Source organism: Oncorhynchus nerka, linkage group LG2 (genome assembly GCF_034236695.1).
Source record: "Oncorhynchus nerka isolate Pitt River linkage group LG2, Oner_Uvic_2.0, whole genome shotgun sequence".
In the NCBI taxonomy this organism is placed as follows: Eukaryota; Metazoa; Chordata; class Actinopteri; order Salmoniformes; family Salmonidae; genus Oncorhynchus; species Oncorhynchus nerka.
Window position 1 is genome coordinate 68,204,563 of NC_088397.1, and position 22,469 is coordinate 68,227,031.

Here is a 22,469-nt window from a genome sequence, read left to right on the forward strand (position 1 = left end):
TTGGGCATTATCTCTTCATTATTTTAAAATAGCCTTTTGTGAGGTAGACTAAAACAGTTAAAGAATCATCATTATTCCATAACAGACATGTGAAACAACAGGAAATAAATATTTCCATGACCGTCTTAAAAATGAGGTAGAAATGGCTAGAGAATGTACAAGATACAATAATAATACTACTGTATTAAAAAGATAGTGTTGAAATCCCACTTTTGTTGGACAAACTTATCTCCACGTACACCATCATATTGATGACGCTGAAGGACATCAACTTGGGACAACAACAAAGAAAGGAGGCCAGGCTAACCTTATTATTAGTAATTGTGACTTAAAGCTTAATGCACATTGCATTATGAGTGTTAATGTACTTGTTGCTAAGCGCTTTTCCAATTCATCAATTTTCTGGATTGTGAAACTATTTTCTCAGCCCTTCACAGAGTCAGCACTCAGAACTGATACAATTCTATAATGCTAACAAAAAGGTAAATGCTTAATGCTAACAAAAAGGTAAATGCTTAATGCTAACAAAAAGTTTATATTAAATTATTTTTGGCACTGATGCAATCCACTGTGTACATATTTTGTTATTGTGAATGTTTTTCTGGTGCAGATGATTCAAGAGCTGCTGAAACAACTGAAATATGTAGGTCTGAAACCTAGGACACTTACTAGCACAACCTCTCTGCAAAATACTGTTAATGTTCTTTGGATCTGGAAGGATTTTTTTATTATATTTGAACTGAATGTTAAAGATAGAGATTCTAAGCCCCAACAGTTTGCAAATGTATAAGAGGGATATCATATATGGCACACTTTATACCCAGGATGATGTGGTAGCCTTGGACATGTACAGTATGTCTGTCTGCTTGGAACAAAGCAGCTACACGAGTAGCCCTTAGCTACAGAATAAACATATTTTGCAAATATATTCAATATTTATGTTGCTTATCCAATGCCCTGGTTAACCTATAACCATAAAAACCAAATCTATTATGAAAAATGGGCATATTTAGAGTAAAGGGGGTTTAGGAAGAGTTTAATATTTTTTCAGTTGTGATATTTTTGGTGGTTCTTGAGGCTCTGATGTTGTTTTCACCACTGTGTCCTGAGGTAATAGATGAGTATTATAATAGGCACAGTGAGGTGTATAGAGGCCCAGCAGCTGTACACGGCTACTATAGAAAACACAAAGTAGAGGGGGGTCTGGAGAAAGGACCTGTTACTGAGGTGTATAGTCACATAGAGTTAAGACATTTCAGAAACATACCTAATGTCATTTCTAGGTTACGTTGATAGGAAGGTATTTGATGGATGTAGACATTCACTTCTGACGTCAAGCAAAGCTTTCATGTTTGAGCACTACAGGCTGAAAGTTGTCATTTGCATTTTGTCACAGGATGTCAATGTTTGTCCAGAAAAAGTGTTTCTTCCCCTTTGCTAACTACATAACACTTAATGAAGATCATCACTCCACCAAAATCTAGATGGGAAATAAAGCAAATATGTTTTATATATCTAAAACAATTATTGATGTACATTATGGTTTCTATTATCCTTTGAATAAAATATATTGAATTACATTCTACGTTTCAGGCATTGGTAGGAATCTCAAGTTTCAATTCGCAAGTTAAAAGACTGGCAGTGTTCTGTGGGTGTTCAAATATTTGAATCTACGTGGCTGTGCGTGTGTGCATGCTTTTGTGTAAGTGTGTGTGGGGACGTGTGAGTGTTTGTGCATGTGTGTGTGTGTGTGTGTGTGTGTGTGTGTGTGTGTGTGTGTGTGCGCGCACAAACGCTAATATTGGTGGCCCTAAAAGCTCTGTGTTCCCTGAAGTGTACAGTGTCTGTATTACAACAGCCATGACTCCATTATATTCTCCATAAAGCTCCCTACAAACACCAAAGGTAATACATACATACATACATACATACATACATACATACATTATTTTACAATACAACAATCTTCCTGAGTATTCAATAACAAGACTACATATATTTCTTTAAAAAGGCAAAAAGAAAAAAGAATGCATACATCAAAAACACAAGCAGACTCCGATTTTAGGATTCTAAGAGTATCTCTATGAAAACGGCACATTTGCATTGGTTTGACAGTGTACTACTCTTTAGTAAACTCAGCAAAAAAAGAAACACCCCTTTTTCAGGACCCTGTCTTTCAAAGATAATTCGTAAAAATTCAAGTAACTTCACAGATCTTCATTGTAAAGGGTATAAACACTGTTTCCCATGCTTGTTCAATGAACCATAAACAATGAATGAACATGCACCTGTGGAACGGTCGTTAAGACACTAACAGCTTACAGACAGTAGGCAATTAAGGTCACGGTTATCAAAACTTAGGACATTTTAGAGGCCTTTCTACTGACCGAAAAACACCAAAATAAATATGCCCAGGGTCCCTACTCATCTGTGTGAATGTGCCTTAGGCATGCTGCAAGGAGGCATGAGGACTGCAGATGTGGCCAGAGCAATAAATTGCCATGTCCGCACTGTGAGAAGCCTAAGACAGCGCTACAGGGAGACAGGAAGGACAGCTGATCGTCCTTGCAGTGGCAGACCGCGTGTAACAACACCTGCATGTGATCGGTACGAACATAACCCCTGCGGGACAGGTACAGGATGGCAAGAACAACTGTCCAAGTTACACCAGCAATGCACAATCCCTCCATCAGTGCTCAGACTGTCCGCAATAGGCTGAGAGAGGCAGGACTGAGGACTTGTAGGCCTGTTGTAAGGCAGGTCCTCACCAGACTTCACCGACAACAACGTCGGCTATGGGCACAAACCCACCGTCGGTGGACCAGACAGGACTGGCAAAAATTGCTCTTCACTGACGAGTCGCAGTTTTGTCTCACCAGGGGTGATGGTCGGATTCGCGTTTATCGTCGAAGGAATAAGCATTACACCGAGGCCTGTACTCCGGAGCGGGATCGATTTGGAGGTGGAGGGTCCGTCATGGTCTGTGGCGGTGTGTCAAGCATCATCAGACTGAGCTTGTTGTCATTGCAGGCAATCTCAACGCTGTGCGTTACAGGGAAGACATCCTCCTCCCTCGTGGTACCCTTCTTGCAGGCTAATCCTAACATGACCCTCCTAACATGACCCCCCCCCCCCTTTGCTCAGGGACACATTATTACATTTCTGTTAGTCACATGTCTGTGGAACAGATTCAGTGTATGTCTCAGTTGTTGGGTCTTGTGTTCATATAAATATTTACACAAGTTTGCTGAAAATAAACGCAGTTGACCGTGAGAGGACTTTCTTTTTTTGCTGAGTTTATATGCTGTAGTTAAAATTCTCTCTCAAGTATGTTTCTACAAGTATCTCTTTCTGCAGGTTTAAGTATCTCTTTCTGCAGGTTTAAGTATTTCAATGTATTGATAGAGCTGCATGTAACAGTGCATAATGAACAATAGTTCACCTAATTTCAGTTTTTGACAAAATAAGCAATGCATAGTGTAGAGAATCATTGTACCATCTAAACTGCTGTGAAATATATTTTCAATAACCAAAGCTATTGTATTTTCAGCTGTTTAAAGCTGGTGTACAAAACCGAAAGTAAAAGAAGCAAAAACTAAAGACCGGTAAGCATAGAAATAGAGCACATAGATCTACTGCTTCTTAGGCTTGCTTTCGATGAGAATAACATATCTATAACTCACATTTCTATGTGAATTTGGTCAGGTTGCCCAAAAAGTTACATATTGCAGCTTTAACAGAAAAAGAAAAAGAGTGAGTGGAACAAACTGAGAAAAAGCAGGGAAGGGAAAACATGATGAAAATGTAGTGATGAGAGGTAGAGAAAGAGGGAGAAATAACATAGAAACACTGTCAAAAGAAAACAGGGAAAAGGGAAGGGGGGAGAGGGGGACATTCGTTTCAAAGCGAGTTGTATAGAGGCACCAAGCCTCAGAAGAGCTGTCATTGTGCTCGTGGTGTCAAGTTATTAAAGTACATCACATCAATTATGTTCTTCTTCTCTACTTTTTGGTCTGAAAGGTTATGATTCTTATGGTGCTGTAGGAGGTAATAGAGTCAAACGTCCTTTCCATATCAAGTGGCCACTCCAATTAAGAGAGCAACTCTTCAAAACAACAACATTGCAATGTCACTGTCTGCCAAAGTAGAAGATTGGGAAATAAATAGGATCCTGAGAGAAGCAGTCGGTAATCCATTCAGACTGCCTGATTTAGCCCTATCCATCTAGATCCCTCCCTCTGTCCTCACACTACCTCACCACACCCATACAGGACAAAGTGACCCTTGACTCTTTGGAGAAAATCTAAGAATGAAAATGATATAAGATAGGAGGCGGATTCAAGTCATTTGCCATTTTCTCTCCTTCCAGGTTAGATCACATGACCTCTCATTGCAAAATCCAATTATTATTTTCCCCCAGTTTTTGTCAGAGTAAGTACTCTACTTGGTTTTTAAATGCCAATAAAACCGAAGGACCCCCAGAGAGTGTTCCTTTCAAGTGCCTGATCTAGCGTCCTCCAGTTGGGTCCTCAGATCGTGCATGTGATGCAGGCATCTTCATGGCCAGCCTCTGATGGGGAAAGCCATGTTCCCCTCCTCCCCCACTCTCCCCACCTAGGCCTGAGGAGGGGCTGTACTCGCCCTGGCCAACATAAGGAGGCGACACCAGAGGCTTGCCGGGCTTGTAGGCCTGGACTTCTGAGCCCGCTATGTCATAGTCGTTGCCGTGACCATTGCCGTGGCTCTTGCTGTGGCCGTTGACGAACTTCCTGTACCGCGAGCCATCTCCTTCTCCTCCCTCCTCCCCCTCTTCCGCCATCTCAAAGGCCTTGCGTTTCAGCGGCCCTCCTGTCTCAGAGCCGGCCCCTAGGCTGTGACTGGGGTAGCCATAGCTGCCCCCCGCCATGGTGGTCAGGGGGTTAGGGGTGCTCAGCCCAGAGGGGAGGTAGGAGGCACTGGGGTGGCTATGGCTGTAGCTGGCTGCCAGGCTGGTCTGGAGGTGGGGGTAGCAGCCTGGCGGGTAGTTGTATACAGGGTTGGTAGGGTTGTAGCTGGACACCAGGGTGGGGGTGGTTTGCAGAGAGGCTGGGGGAAGTGCTGAGCCGGGCTGGAGGCAGTATCCTGAGGAGAGGTAGGTGCTGTTGTAGGAGAGGGGGTAGTCCTGAGAGGGGGGGCCATTACAGGAGCCACCACCACTATACCCAGGGTCAGAGGTCAAGTTACTGTTCACCACCGTCACACTGCCCGTGCCAGGGAGGCCCACTGATGCTGATCCCACTTTGGCCCCTGCTGCCAGGGCCTCCAGCGCAGGGTAACACTCCATGCCCTGCCCCAGGGCCCAGGGCTCAGTCTCACTCTTCAGGAAGGCCCCAGGCTCTGAGTAAGCCCCTGGGGCAGGCCTTTCGTAGGGCAGCTCCAGGCCTGAGTACTTTTCAGCATAGCGTTTTAACAAGGAAGAGGCGGTGAGGGCAGAGATGTCATCGCTGGCCCAGGGGTATCCGGCTGCAGTGGTGTAACCACGTGAGTCGTGTTTGTGGGCGGAGGGAGGGGAGGTGGTGGAAGACACATCCAGGTGCTGCTCAGGCCACTGGGACAGGGGGGCCGCGTGCTCCGGAGACCAGTGCATCTTCAACAGACCTACAGAACCACAGAGAGATGACAGGGAGAGCATGGTTATTCACCACGTATTACATTTTGTCAGGTGACACAAAGAGAGACCTCGGAAAATGACAATTGGCTCAGAACAGGGCATCACGGCTGACCCTTAAATGTACATGGAGATTTAACATTAATAATATGCATGTAAATCTCTCATGGCTCAAAGTGGAGGAGATTGACTTCATCACTACTTGTTTTTGTAAGAAATGTTTACATGCTGAATGCACCAAGGTGTCTGGTTAAACTACTAGCACACAGCTTGGACACCCATTCATACCCCCACAAGACATGCCACCAGAGGTCTCTTCACAATCCCAGAGTCAACAACAGACTATGGGAGGCGCACAGTACTACATAGAGCCATGGTTACATGGAACTCTATTCCACATATTGTAACTGATGCAAGCAGTAAAATCAGATTTAAAAAACAGATGAAAATACACCTTATGGAACAGCGGGGACTGTGAAGAGACACACACACAGGTACAGACACACATACACATGACAAGACACACACTCTACACACGTACACATGGATTTTGTATTGTAGATATGTGGTAGTAGAGTAGTGGCCTGAGGGAACACACTTAATATGTTGTGAAAGTGTTATGAAATGTAATGTCATATCATTTTTTAAATTGTATATAACTGCCTTGATGTTGCTGGACCCCAGGAAGAGTATCTGCTGCCTTGGCAGGAACGAATGGGGATTCATAATAAATACAAAACCCATCAGCCCAGTTTTAGAGCAGAGATAACTGCAAATTATTTAAGTTGTTCAGATAACCATACCACACAGGTAATACACTAACTAAATACAAATAGATTGAGTTTATACAAGATAAAATACAACAACGTTCCACTTTACTCAAGGTTTCATGGAGATTGACTTCTTTCTCACTTGAAAACCCAAGAAAATAAGATTTTATAAAAAACATTACAGTCCCGCTGACAAGCAGAGCCCATTATCATGTTTTTGCTTCGCAATCCCTCTTCTCCCCAGTGCCCCACACTGCTCCTATAGTTCTACCCGCGGAGGGTACCTTGTGCTCTGAGCTCCTCCATGCCTAATCGTCATGAACAACACAGCCCCTGGCCTGGTCTCCAGGGCGATAAGCCCCTATCAGCCGCCCCGCTCCCCTCTGTCCTGCTCTCTCACTGGGATCATTGTTGTCCCTCTGTACGGTGCTCTATGTGTGAGACCCTCACTCTACTCAGTCTAACACGAACACACACACACACACACACACACACACATACACACACACACATACAAACAACCGCATACACACTCACACACGCACATTAGTGCAGTGTGTTCCATTGGTGCAGTGATCAACCATTTTGATTGGCTTTGCAGGCTGCGTGTCTTTGAGCAGGCATTAGGCTGACATTCCAGGCATTGCAGAGTATTATTAAACTGTCCTGACCCTTTGAGCCTGGGCCAGAGGGACTACAACAGAACTGAGACGGAGGGGAAGAGAGAAAGAGGGGAAAGAGAGAGAGAAAGGTGGAGACAGAGAGAGAGGGAGCAAAGAGAAACATATGGTTGTTCACATGCTTTACCAGTCTCCACTATGCTAGTCCGTTGGAGGTGAGCGTTTATGAGCTCAGTGTTGAGTTTGTTTACACTACAACTCTGTAGCGTCTGGTGCCTACATCTGACTGTCTGCTCTCTCCATACACTAAACAGTGTTCTTGTGTGCCCATACATTTGTGGGAGAACAATGTTTGAACACGGCTTTATCGACTGTGCCAGAAGTAGTGTGTTTGTTGTTGAGCTGTGGACAGGGACAGTCCAATGACTGGCTGGAATTACCTGGACTACAGACACATTTACAGGGGGGATTGGGACTTGGCTGGGGAGGGGCTAGATGACTGGGATCTCAGGATTGGATGAATGGAATTATGGGACTGTGATCGTATAATTTAGGGATCAACATGTGGATTGTTTAGCAGCCCTTCTGTTGGTCCTGGTCAATGTGTGACTAAATCCCGCACACACAGGGAGCCAAGTCCCAATCCCCCTTGGAAATGTCTCTGTGCTCCAGGGAATTCCAGACAGTCATGGGACTGTCCCCGTCCCCAGCTCTACAACAAACACACCACTTCTGGTACAGTCGATAAAGCCGCGCTCAAACATTGTACTCCCACAAAAGTACACGCTTACAAATACACACTCTTTAGCGATGGAGCTTTGTTCAGTATTGAAGTTCACGACCAGCTGACCTGGTTTTGAGAGTCTGTGTTGGATCAGGGTTAAGTCGAGGGAAAGAATAAACACAATCCACACGGACACATCTACAGTATACTAGGGTGTACATACGAAGACTTACACAAAGTGACTTCAAGGGAAACACACCTATACACATACACACTCTCAGAGACACAGACTGACCCACACATGCACATACGCTGTGCATGGGGATATACACAAACACACACAGTCTGAGTCATTCTCACTGAGATGGGAGCAATCTCTAATCAAGATGAGACATTTTCTACTGTACCAGGCTTAATCTATGTTCTGTAAACCTAATCTACACTCAAACTGTCTGAAGGCTGAATGAAGTCGGGAATCAGGATCAGACTGGACTGGAGACCATCACAACAACACAATTATGGATTAGGAGATGCAAAGCTAGTGCGTGTGTGTGATATTTTTGCGCATGCATACAATACTTGTGTGTTTGTGTGCACTCACATGTCTATGCTTACAGTAGTTGTGTGTTTGTGTGTACGCACATGTCTATGCTTACAGTAGTTGTGTGTTTGTGTGCACTCACATGTCTATGCTTACAGTAGTTGTGTGTTTGTGTGCACTCACATGTCTATGCTTACAGTAGTTGTGTGTTTGTGTGTACGCACATGTCTATGCTTACAGTAGTTGTGTGTTTGTGTGCACTCACATGTCTATGCTTACAGTAGTTGTGTGTTTGTGTGCACTCACATGTCTATGCTTACAGTAGTTGTGTGTTTGTGTGCACTCACATGTCTATGCTTACAGTAGTTGTGTGTTTGTGTGCACTCACATGTCTATGCTTACAGTAGTTGTGTGTTTGTGTGCACGCACATGTCTATGCTTACAGTAGTTGTGTGTTTGTGTGCACGCACATGTCTATGCTTACAGTAGTTGTGTGTTTGTGTGCACTCACATGTCTATGCTTACAGTAGTTGTGTGTTTGTGTGTACGCACATGTCTATGCTTACAGTAGTTGTGTGTTTGTGTGCACTCACATGTCTATGCTTACAGTAGTTGTGTGTTTGTGTGCACTCACATGTCTATGCTTACAGTAGTTGTGTGTTTGTGTGTACGCACATGTCTATGCTTACAGTAGTTGTGTGTTTGTGTGCACGCACATGTCTATGCTTACAGTAGTTGTGTGTTTGTGTGTACGCACATGTCTATGCTTACAGTAGTTGTGTGTTTGTGTGCACACACATGTCTATGCTTACAGTAGTTGTGTGTTTGTGTGTACGCACATGTCTATGCTTACAGTAGTTGTGTGTTTGTGTGTACGCACATGTCTATGCTTACAGTAGTTGTGTGTTTGTGTGTACGCACATGTCTATGCTTACAGTAGTTGTGTGTTTGTGTGCACTCACATGTCTATGCTTACAGTAGTTGTGATTCATAAAGGAGGGTGAGGAGATTCCAGGAAGGATGAGGGAAAACAGTGAGTATATAACACAGCCATCTGTAGCAGAGGATGTATGGGGAGTAGGGTATGGAGGAGGGCCCACTTTCTAATGGCTTTTTAATCATTAAGTATGTGTGTTTTTTGTTTCTCATCATCTATTGCTGTCCTGTTGTTGGAAGCATATTCTTGTTGTTTGTGGTGTTGTAAGTCTTCAAAATGATTTTGAAGGGCGTTGAAACTTCACTCTGGGTGATCATACAAAACATGGCAGAGACAAAATGTGTTCTCAATCATGAGATACTATAGCGCAAATCCTCATTTCAGATATGCGTACATAATTTCAAACTTTCGAACAAACCTCCTATTGATATTTAAATGTGCGTAAATAGGATGCTTTACACATGTTTGAAATATTCAATGGGAGGTTTGTTCGAAAGTTTGAAATTATATACGCATATCTGAAATTAGGATTTGCGCTATAGTATCTCATGATTGATTGAATGATGTCAGAAGTGTGAAACAGTGACTTATACTGTAGTGCAACATTGTTTCAAGACACTGGTTCCAAATAGTGCTACTTGTGTGCATTGCATGATTCTAACCGTTTACTAAACTCTGGTTCTATAATCAAATCAAACTTTATTTGTCACATGGGCCGAATACAACAAGTGTAGACTTTACCGTGCTTACTTGCAAGCCCTAACCTTAACCCAGTCCCTAACCCAGACCCTAACCCAGTCCCTAACCCTAACCCAGACCCTAACCCAATCCCTAACCCAGACCCTAACCCAGACCCTATCCCTGACCCTAACCCAGACCCTAACCCTGACCCTAACCCAGACCCTAACCCAGACCCTGACCCAGACCCTATCCCTGACCCTAACCCAGACCCTAACCCTAACCCAGACCCTAACCCAGACCCTAACCCTGACCCTAACCCAGACCCTGACCCTAACCCTGACCCTAACCCAGACCCTAACCCAGACCCTAACCCAGACCCTGACCCTAACCCAGACCCTAACCCAGACCCTGACCCTAACCCAGACCCTGACCCTAACCCAGACCCTAACCCAGACCCTGACCCTAACCCAGACCCTGTGTGTGTGTGTGTGTGTGTGTGTGTGTGTGTGTGTGTGTGTGTGTGTGTGTGTGTGTGTGTGTGTGTGTGTGTGTGTGTGTAATGAGTAGTGGCTCCTGAAATCTGAGACCTGGAGGAAGTGAGATAGAGTTACAGCCCCCCTGTTCTTCCACCACACACGCACACACTCTCCCTGTCACTCTCACACACACACACACACACACACACACACACACACACACACACACACACACACACACACACCAGCCTCCTCCTGCTCCCCAGGGGTCAAGGCTAACTCTACACCCCAGGCTCTCACATGGATCCAACATACCTCATGGGACCAGGGGGCCAGTAAAACAGGCATATTGTGCATGTGTGTGTGCCTGAGCAACAAACAGGGACCAGGGGGCTTGTAAACAAGAGCTTGATCAATCCAATCAGAGGATGGCTAGTATGTGCCTCCCCTCCTAGTCCAGCTTTCAACACCATCCACTCTGTCCGAAGCTCTGATCCCCCCTCCCATCTCCACTCCACTCCACTCCACTGCAGCCAGCCTGTGAGAGAGCAGCTTAGTCTCGCTGGACTGGTCCTAATTACATAGCCGGGTAGAGAGAGGATTTAGCTTCTGCTCTCTCTCTCTGTCTCGCTCACTCTCGGTCTCTCTCTCCCTATACCTGCCGTCAATCACCAACGATGACCAGTGTGCAAATTACCATTCCACAGCCAGCAGAGACATATGTGCTGTTCAGGTTTGTGTTCTCTAGAACTCATAACACCACAAATCACTAAGACTGGAGAGACCAAACCCACTGATGATGTTCCTCATTTTTAGATGTTCAACCTTTTCAACAATCTACACACACTCTTATTCCGAATAAGATAATGGTCCTAATCTAAATTAAAGAATCTGATCATTCAACCTATGGGCCAGAGTTATGTACATGCACATGATCGATATGAGCAGAAGAGCTCTTGGTAGCAGTCCACTGCAGGGTCAGTATTAGCAATTAAGGGTTAATCAGACGAATAGTGGAGAGAGAATGGCAGGGAGGTGGGGGAGGGGCACATGGACCTGGGATTTTTTGGGGGGGGGGGGGGGGGGGGGGATTGCAAGGCATCCGAGGCATTGGACAGGAGGGGAAAGAAAACTGCCCTTATGGTAGGTAGCCTGACCACTCCAAAATCGCTATTACTCAGTAATATTAAACAAAGACTTCAACACTTGCTGGACACACACACACATATGCACACGTACACACACATACACAGACATGCAAACATACATACAGTACCAGTAAAATGTTTGGACACACCTACTCATTCAAGGGCTTTTCTTTATGTTTTACTATTTTCTACAGTGTAGAATAATAGTGAAGACATCAAAACTATGAAATAACACCTATGGAATCATGTAGTGACCAAAAAAAAGTGTTAAACAAATCAAAATATATTTTATATTTTAGATTCTTCAAAGTAGCCACCCTTGGCCTTGCTGACATCTTTGCACACTCTTGCCATTCTCTCAACCAGCTTCATGAGGTAGTCACCTGGAATGCATTTGCAATTAACAGGTGTGCCTTGTTAAAAGTTAATTTGTGGAATTTCTTTCCTTCTTAATGCGTTTGAGCCAATCAGTTGTGTTGTGACAAGGTAGGGGTGGTATACAGAAGATAGCCCTATTTGGTAAAAGACCGTCCATATTATGGCAAGAACAGCTCAAATAAGCAAAGAGAAATGACAGTCCATCATTACTTTAAGACATGAAAGCCAGTCAATGTGGAAAATGCCAAGAATGTTTCTTCAAGTGTAGTCACAAAAACCATCAAACGCTATGATGAAACTGGCTCTCATGAGGACCACCACAGGAAAGGAAGACCCAGAGTTACCTCTAATGCAGAGGATAAGTTCATTAGCGTTTACCAGCCTCAGAAATTGCAGCCCAAATAAATGCTTCACAGAGTTAAAGTAACAGACACAACTCAACATCAACTGTTCAGAGGAGACTGCGTGAATCAGGACTTTATTATGATTATTTGAACTTTTATTTAACTAGGCAAGTCAGTTAAGAACAAATTCTTATTTACAATGACGGCCTACCCTGCCAAACCCGGGCGACGCTGGGCCAATTGTGTGCCGCCCTATGGGACTACCAATCGTGGCTGGATGTGATACAGCCTGGATTCAAACCAGAGAATGTAGTGACGCCTCTTGCACTGAGATGCAGTGCCTTAGACTGCTGCGCTACTCGGGAGCCCTAGTGGTCAAATTCATGGTTGAATTGCTGCAATGAAACCACTACTAAAGGACACCAATAAGAAGAAGAGACTTGCTTGGGCCAAGAAACACAAGCAATGGACATTAGACCAGTAGAAATCTGTCCTTTGGTCTGAGGAGTCCAAATTTGAGATTTTGGTTCCAACCGCTGTGTTTTTGTGAGATGTAGAGTAGGTGAACGGATGATCTCCGCATGTGTGGTTCCCACCGTGAAGCATGGAGGAGGTGAGATGGTGCTTTGCTGGTGACACCGTCTGTGGTTTATTTAGAATTCAAGGCACACTTAACCAGCATGGCTACCACAGCATTCTGCAGCGACATGCCATCCCATCTGGTTTGAGCTTAGTGGGACTATCATGTGTTTTTCAACAGGACAATGACCCAAAACACACCTCCAGGCTGTGTAAGGGCTATTTGACCAAGAAGGAGAGTAATGGAGTGCTGCATCAGATGACCTGGCCTACACAATCACCCAACCTTAACCCAATTGAGATGTTTGGGATGAGTTGGACCGCAGAGTGAAGGATTTATGCTTCAATGTACAAAATAATTAAAATAAAGAAAAACCCTTGAATGAATAGGTGTGTCCAAACATTTGACTGGTACTGTACACTGTGGCTGAGATAGTTGACCTGTGTTAATGTGTTGTGTTTGACTGAGATACACAGATAGGTCTGTGCCGGTCGTAAAGATCAGGATGTAAAGTTTGAGTGGGACGTGCAGGCCGGCCGAGCGGCCAGAGTGAGAGAGAATCCCAGTCATCCTGCAGATTACTCAGGTTGTTGGAATGTCTGGAATTCAACCTGAGATATATTTACACAGCACATATCCTCACGCAAGAGAGAGACCGAGAGAGATGAGAGGACAGCAAAAAAAATAAAAAATGTTTGTTTAGGGCCCTGATTAATCACGCTCTATCAGCTGGTCACTCATTATTGGGTGATTTGTATTCATCAGTACTAATTCAAGCCATTGGTTGGATCAATACGGAACGCACCAGAGGACCAATGGGACATTAATATACAGGGACGCCCGTGAGGACTCTGTGGACCGCCCACCCTCCAACAACCACTCCCCACTGGGCACAGATATCAATTGATTGCCTATTCCAGATTTCATTGAAATGACGTAGAAACAACGTTGATTCAACCAGTGGACCACTATGGCCACAAAGATCCATACAATACACTACAATACAAACTACCTTAGATTCATACTAAAAACACCACAGACACTGAAACTGTATGTTATGTACTGTATAAGCATTGGATGCATGGCCCACAAGCACCTAGATACTTTACAGGCCAATCAAGCCCGTCAGAGAAGAAGCTACTGGTGTGTCACTTCTTTTCTTCCCCTCTCCCCTTACCCCCTCTATCCTGGGTTTTTTAGCAGGGCATGTCTTCCATAGGGCCACAGTGATGTCAATCTACATGCCATCAGGTCTTCTTAAAATAAAACATGCATGCATTTGATAATTTGAAGTTGGCTCGCACAGCTACTGCCTGAAAAGCTAAAAGTTAGCCTGTCATACTGGAGCAGCAAAGTGTGTGAAAGCTGTTTTACTTTGAACATTGGTTTTGGTTAAACAGGGTTCTTGTTCTCTCTTCCATTTTCTCTTTCCTGCTCCACCTCTTCTGTGCCCCCCCCTCTCCCTCGGTGTGTCCATCCATGCCTGTGTGGTTTAGGTCACCCCTCCCCCACACTCTGTCTCTTTCGGCTCACCCACACATGTGGCCGGAGCTGCCTGGCCTCTCTGCTCATTGTGTCCACTCATATATCAGCCTGCAGCTGACCAGTCCCTCCTCCTGACCATCTGCCCTTTTTTTCCCTCTCTCTCTCTCTCTCCCTCCCTCTCTCTCTCCCTCTCTCTCTCTCCCTCCCTCTCTCTCCCTCTCTCTCTTTCTCTCCCTCTCTCTCCCTCCCTCTCTCTCTCCCTCTCTCTCTCTCTCTCTCCCTCTCTCTCTCTCTCTTTCTCTCCCTCTCTCTCTCTCTCTCTCTCCCTCCCTCTCTCTCTCTCTCCCATATATATATATATATATAGATAGTTCTCTTTTGCTGTTTCTTTATTCCTTCCTCCCCTGCCTTTTGCCCTCTGCTGTTTCTCCATGCCTCCTGTGTTGAATGTTTAAACGGTCTCTCTGATCTTGCTGTTGGTTACAGACTCCACATCATTGCAGGCCAGGGCAATATAAGCCTTTACCACCTAATGAGGACCTTAATTGAGCTGGACTCAAATTTGCTTAACGAGCTGTCATGAACACTATGTTGGCCTGATGTGCACCTTTGTGTGTGTGTCTGACAGAGAGAGAGATGCAGAGAGAGTGAGAGAAAGTGTGTGTGCGAGCATGCGTTCCTGTGTGTGTGTGTGTGTGTGTGTGTGTGTGTGTGTGTGTGTGTGTGTGTGTGTGTGTGTGTGTGTGTGTGTGTGTGAATCCCTACACACCAGTTTAATTCATGCTCATTGACACCCCGTCACTAACGACCTGACTCTCATTCACAGAACCACTTCACCCTGGGCTGTTTACCTACGGGCCACACAAGCTATTCACTACCACGTTTAGATCACACACTCCTAATTATGACAACTGTGTGTGTGTGAGTCTTTAAAAAACAGGAATGTTACAGATGTACGCTAGGCAAATTCATTTCAGACAAGACACAAGTCATGTGTGTTCACACAACTCACTCTTTCTTTTCAAAGAACCAAAAAATACAATTTGGGAAAATAGTATCTTTCTCTTAGCTTAGCAGGAGTCCTGCTAGCACACAGAGGTAGGTAAGGTGTGTCCCTAATGCATGATTTCAATCATGTTAGAGTGGTAATCCTGTTAAACCTTCTCCTAATCAATAACCTCAGTCAATATGAGCATATTCATTAGCTTGGCTTAGAGATCCCTCATGCAAAGCACACACGCATATTGAAGCGGAACAATCTACCCAGCTTTCACCAACAATACACACCCATTTATGGGAATGCATCACACACAAAAATAACAGACTTTTTGTGTCCTATTAAGTATGTAAAATGAATAACATCCAAAATAATAATGTCCACAGAGGCAATCCATGAATTGGTATAGTTTTACACCAGGAGATAGGAAAGGGTACGGTGGCAAAGTCCAGGGGGGCATTGGACAGGAGGGGAAAGAAAACTGCCCTTATGGTAGGTAGCCTGACCACTCCAAAATCGCTATTACTCAGTAATATTAAACAAAGACTTCAACACTTGCTGGACACACACACACATATGCACACGTACACACACATACACAGACATGCAAACATACATACAGTACCAGTAAAATGTTTGGACACACCTACTCATTCAAGGGCTTTTCTTTATGTTTTACTATTTTCTACAGTGTAGAATAATAGTGAAGACATCAAAACTATGAAATAACACCTATGGAATCATGTAGTGACCAAAAAAAAGTGTTAAACAAATCAAAATATATTTTATATTTTAGATTCTTCAAAGTAGCCACCCTTGGCCTTGCTGACATCTTTGCACACTCTTGCCATTCTCTCAACCAGCTTCATGAGGTAGTCACCTGGAATGCATTTGCAATTAACAGGTGTGCCTTGTTAAAAGTTAATTTGTGGAATTTCTTTCCTTCTTAATGCGTTTGAGCCAATCAGTTGTGTTGTGACAAGGTAGGGGTGGTATACAGAAGATAGCCCTATTTGGTAAAAGACCGTCCATATTATGGCAAGAACAGCTCAAATAAGCAAAGAGAAATGACAGTCCATCATTACTTTAAGACATGAAAGCCAGTCAATGTGGAAAATGCCAAGAATGTTTCTTCAAGTGTAGTCACAAAAACCATCAAACGCTATGATGAAACTGGCTCTCATGAGGACCACCACAGGAAAGGAAGACCCAGAGTTACCTCTAATGCAGAGGATAAGTTCATTAGCGTTTACCAGCCTCAGAAATTGCAGCCCAAATAAATGCTTCACAGAGTTAAAGTAACAGACACAACTCAACATCAACTGTTCAGAGGAGACTGCGTGAATCAGGACTTTATTATGATTATTTGAACTTTTATTTAACTAGGCAAGTCAGTTAAGAACAAATTCTTATTTACAATGACGGCCTACCCCTGCCAAACCCGGGCGACGCTGGGCCAATTGTGTGCCGCCCTATGGGACTACCAATCGTGGCTGGATGTGATACAGCCTGGATTCAAACCAGAGAATGTAGTGACGCCTCTTGCACTGAGATGCAGTGCCTTAGACTGCTGCGCTACTCGGGAGCCCTAGTGGTCAAATTCATGGTTGAATTGCTGCAATGAAACCACTACTAAAGGACACCAATAAGAAGAAGAGACTTGCTTGGGCCAAGAAACACAAGCAATGGACATTAGACCAGTAGAAATCTGTCCTTTGGTCTGAGGAGTCCAAATTTGAGATTTTTGGTTCCAACCGCTGTGTTTTTGTGAGATGTAGAGTAGGTGAACGGATGATCTCCGCATGTGTGGTTCCCACCGTGAAGCATGGAGGAGGTGAGATGGTGCTTTGCTGGTGACACCGTCTGTGGTTTATTTAGAATTCAAGGCACACTTAACCAGCATGGCTACCACAGCATTCTGCAGCGACATGCCATCCCATCTGGTTTGAGCTTAGTGGGACTATCATGTGTTTTTCAACAGGACAATGACCCAAAACACACCTCCAGGCTGTGTAAGGGCTATTTGACCAAGAAGGAGAGTAATGGAGTGCTGCATCAGATGACCTGGCCTACACAATCACCCAACCTTAACCCAATTGAGATGTTTGGGATGAGTTGGACCGCAGAGTGAAGGATTTATGCTTCAATGTACAAAATAATTAAAATAAAGAAAAACCCTTGAATGAATAGGTGTGTCCAAACATTTGACTGGTACTGTACACTGTGGCTGAGATAGTTGACCTGTGTTAATGTGTTGTGTTTGACTGAGATACACAGATAGGTCTGTGCCGGTCGTAAAGATCAGGATGTAAAGTTTGAGTGGGACGTGCAGGCCGGCCGAGCGGCCAGAGTGAGAGAATCCCAGTCATCCTGCAGATTACTCAGGTTGTTGGAATGTCTGGAATTCAACCTGAGATATATTTACACAGCACATATCCTCACGCAAGAGAGACCGAGAGAGATGAGAGGACAGCAAAAAAATAAAAATGTTTGTTTAGGGCCCTGATTAATCACGCTCTATCAGCTGGTCACTCATTATTGGGTGATTTGTATTCATCAGTACTAATTCAAGCCATTGGTTGGATCAATACGGAACGCACCAGAGGACCAATGGGACATTAATATACAGGGACGCCCGTGAGGACTCTGTGGACCGCCCACCCTCCAACAACCACTCCCCACTGGGCACAGATATCAATTGATTGCCTATTCCAGATTTCATTGAAATGACGTAGAAACAACGTTGATTCAACCAGTGGACCACTATGGCCACAAAGATCCATACAATACACTACAATACAAACTACCTTAGATTCATACTAAAAACACCACAGACACTGAAACTGTATGTTATGTACTGTATAAGCATTGGATGCATGGCCCACAAGCACCTAGATACTTTACAGGCCAATCAAGCCCGTCAGAGAAGAAGCTACTGGTGTGTCACTTCTTTTCTTCCCCTCTCCCCTTACCCCCTCTATCCTGGGTTTTTAGCAGGGCATGTCTTCCATAGGGCCACAGTGATGTCAATCTACATGCCATCAGGTCTTCTTAAAATAAAACATGCATGCATTTGATAATTTGAAGTTGGCTCGCACAGCTACTGCCTGAAAAGCTAAAAGTTAGCCTGTCATACTGGAGCAGCAAAGTGTGTGAAAGCTGTTTTACTTTGAACATTGGTTTTGGTTAAACAGGGTTCTTGTTCTCTCTTCCATTTTCTCTTTCCTGCTCCACCTCTTCTGTGCCCCCCCCTCTCCCTCGGTGTGTCCATCCATGCCTGTGTGGTTTAGGTCACCCCTCCCCCACACTCTGTCTCTTTCGGCTCACCCACACATGTGGCCGGAGCTGCCTGGCCTCTCTGCTCATTGTGTCCACTCATATATCAGCCTGCAGCTGACCAGTCCCTCCTCCTGACCATCTGCCCTTTTTTCCCTCTCTCTCTCTCTCTCCCTCCCTCCCTCTCTCTCTCCCTCTCTCTCTCTCCCTCCCTCTCTCTCCCTCTCTCTCTTTCTCTCCCTCTCTCTCCCTCCCTCTCTCTCTCCCTCTCTCTCTCTCTCTCCCTCTCTCTCTCTCTTTCTCTCTCTCTCTCTCTCTCTCTCTCTCCCTCCTCTCTCTCTCTCCCATATATATATATATATATAGATAGTTCTCTTTTGCTGTTTCTTTATTCCTTCCTCCCCTGCCTTTTGCCCTCTGCTGTTTCTCCATGCCTCCTGTGTTGAATGTTTAAACGGTCTCTCTGATCTTGCTGTTGGTTACAGACTCCACATCATTGCAGGCCAGGGCAATATAAGCCTTTACCACCTAATGAGGACCTTAATTGAGCTGGACTCAAATTTGCTTAACGAGCTGTCATGAACACTATGTTGGCCTGATGTGCACCTTTGTGTGTGTGTCTGACAGAGAGAGAGATGCAGAGAGAGTGAGAGAAAGTGTGTGTGCGAGCATGCGTTCCTGTGTGTGTGTGTGTGTGTGTGTGTGTGTGTGTGTGTGTGTGTGTGTGTGTGTGTGTGTGAATCCCTACACACCAGTTTAATTCATGCTCATTGACACCCCGTCACTAACGACCTGACTCTCATTCACAGAACCACTTCACCCTGGGCTGTTTACCTACGGGCCACACAAGCTATTCACTACCACGTTTAGATCACACACTCCTAATTATGACAACTGTGTGTGTGTGAGTCTTTAAAAAACAGGAATGTTACAGATGTACGCTAGGCAAATTCATTTCAGACAAGACACAAGTCATGTGTGTTCACACAACTCACTCTTTCTTTTCAAAGAACCAAAAAATACAATTTGGGAAAATAGTATCTTTCTCTTAGCTTAGCAGGAGTCCTGCTAGCACACAGAGGTAGGTAAGGTGTGTCCCTAATGCATGATTTCAATCATGTTAGAGTGGTAATCCTGTTAAACCTTCTCCTAATCAATAACCTCAGTCAATATGAGCATATTCATTAGCTTGGCTTAGAGATCCCTCATGCAAAGCACACACGCATATTGAAGCGGAACAATCTACCCAGCTTTCACCAACAATACACACCCATTTATGGGAATGCATCACACACAAAAATAACAGACTTTTTGTGTCCTATTAAGTATGTAAAATGAATAACATCCAAAATAATAATGTCCACAGAGGCAATCCATGAATTGGTATAGTTTTACACCAGGAGATAGGAAAGGGTACGGTGGCAAAGTCCAGGGGGGCAGGGCTAATTTGACCATCTGTGGGTGGACACAGGGCATAAAATACATAATGAGGTGGGACTGCTCACTGTGACATTGTCAGTCCCAGCCTGACTGTACCAGCACACCCCACTCACATGGAGGAGAGAGGATAAATAGGATATTCTCTACCTCTATACATTGGACAGGAAGATCATTGTTGTTTTAATAGTGGCCTTTCATTGAGAGAAAGAAAGAACAGAGAGGGAAGGAGAGCAACCAAGCTCTTTTTGTAAGGGTTGACAGGACTGAGCATCTTGCAGCCCTGCTCCCTGGTAAAGAGGAGAGCACCGAGTCCACTCAGAGTTGGTGGGAGGGGGGGACACACACGTTACACATTCTGCTGCTGGCTGGTCCCGCGCTGCTGCTGGCTCTCAGAGTGGGTCTGTCAGTATTTGTTATCATACACCACTCCATGGCTAGCCTCAGTAACCTCCACTACTCCTACACACTGATGACTGCCAAGGAGAGAGAGTAGGGAGTTAGACAGCGCTGGAGAAATACAACACACACCTATGTATGTAATCACATCAAAAAGCTGCATTCACTCACTGGTTGTATAGTCACATTGAAGTGACCCAAATGCAAACACTTATTCTCATCTTTGAGCAAATTAATGCTCCCTCACTCACTAACTCACTGGCTCACTAGCATGTCAAATTAATTTTAAAAACTACTAATGCATAATTACTATGACGGAAAGGATGAATGTAATTGAGAGAAATCTAAAACAAGAACACTGGAAAAACATGAGTATTTTTGTACACATTAGGTATATTATTGGAGCGAACAGGAATGGGCGTACTCTTCATGAAAGGCACGTGCACAATTTAAACCAAACAACATATAGTGCTGTGTGTGTGTGTGTGTTACCAGATGCTCGGAAAGGAAGGGAAAAGCTTCTGCCCTCTGATTGCAAAACAGCAACACCACCATCAGAAGAAAAAAGACTAAAGACTCTCCAATTCTCTGCACCCACCAACGCCTCCTCACACACAAGCACAGTTACACACACGCACCAACAACAGCAATCAGAACTTTGTACTTTGTCAGGTGTTGAAGAATGCAGATGTGTTATTCTCATACAAATCAAAAATACAGGAAGCAGGATCAAAATATAAAGATAAGTGAGGAATTTGGGAGTATATGAGATGATCAACATTTACATAATAGACACATCCCACTGGGCACTGACATCAATTCAACGTTTATTCCATGTTGGTTGGAAACAACGTTGATTCAACCAGTATGTACCCAGTGAGATGGTAGAGAAAATAAAATGTCAATAAAGATTGAGAATCATTTTGAATATTTGTATGAGAGGAGAAAGCTATCTTAATTCAACAGCAGGTTTAGAGGGGAAGAAATAAAGTGACAACACACAACCGGTTACGGGAGTGAGAGAAGAGAAAAGCAGAAAAGAGGAGGAATGTGGAGAGCACAGCGTGATAAGACAAACAGGAAGGATAGAGAATCTGTTGGTATGGGAGAGAAATAAAGCAGGAAGAAGACAGAAATAGAAGGAAAGGAGGAAATGCTCTAAAATAAAATCTAGTCCTACCTGCTCATGCTTGTATTTCCTTGATATGATGGGTTCTATCTGGAAGCCAATAGATTGACCCACACAGTAAGGCAGTGTTTTTCCACTTCTGGGACTCTATCCTTCTCTGCTCTCATACTCTACCCCTCCCTCTCGCTCTCCTAGTGACAACAGAGCAGCACATACATCCCCTCCCCCACCCACTCCTCCCCTCCCCCTCTCCATCCCTCTCTTTTGTTAAAAACTATTTAAGCAGGAAGGGAGAGAGGCAAAAAGTGACCAATCATGACGTGTCAGAGAGGAGCCTGTATTCCCCTGCGGATTGTGTGTGTGTGTGTGTGTGTGTGTGTGTGTGTGTGTGTGTGTGTGTGTGTGTGTGTGTGTGTGTGTGTGTGTGTGTGTGTGTGTGTGTGTGTGTGTGTGTGTGTGTGTGTGTGTGTGTGTGTGTGTGTGTGTGTGTGTGTGTGTGAGAGAGAGAGGGAGACCCCAATTAGACCCAACCAAATCATGAGAACACATGACACATTGGAAGTAATTAACAAAAATGCTATTTGGCCCTAAACAGAGAGTACACAGTGGCAGAATACTTGACCACTGTGTCCGACCCAAACTTAAGGAAAGCTTAACTATGTACAGACTCAGTGAGCATAGCCTTGCTATTGAGAAAGGCCACCGTAGGCAGACCTGGCTCTCAAGAGAAGACATGTGCACATTGTGCACATTGTCCACAAAATGAAGTGGAAACTGAGCTGCACTTCCTAAACTGCTGCCAAATATATGACCATATTAGAGACAAGTATTTCCCTCAGATTACACAGATCCACAAAGACTTTGAAAACAAACCCAATTTTGATAAACTCCCATATCTAT

The 22,469-nt window shown here is 44.3% G+C and overlaps 1 protein-coding gene across 1 annotated transcript; it reads right to left on the minus strand.

Annotated features, from left to right (window-relative positions):
• LOC115140347 (fidgetin-like protein 2) lies at window positions 1-21,745 on the minus strand. The gene is made up of 2 exons (XM_029678694.2): window positions 21,621-21,745; window positions 1-5,637 (listed from the first exon to the last, which is right to left on the minus strand). The coding sequence occupies exon 2, from the start codon at window positions 5,624-5,626 to the stop codon at window positions 4,508-4,510; it is 1,119 nt and encodes a 372-aa protein (XP_029534554.1). The 5' UTR covers window positions 5,627-5,637; window positions 21,621-21,745; the 3' UTR covers window positions 1-4,507.
• Between the last annotated feature and the right edge of the window lie 724 nt (window positions 21,746-22,469).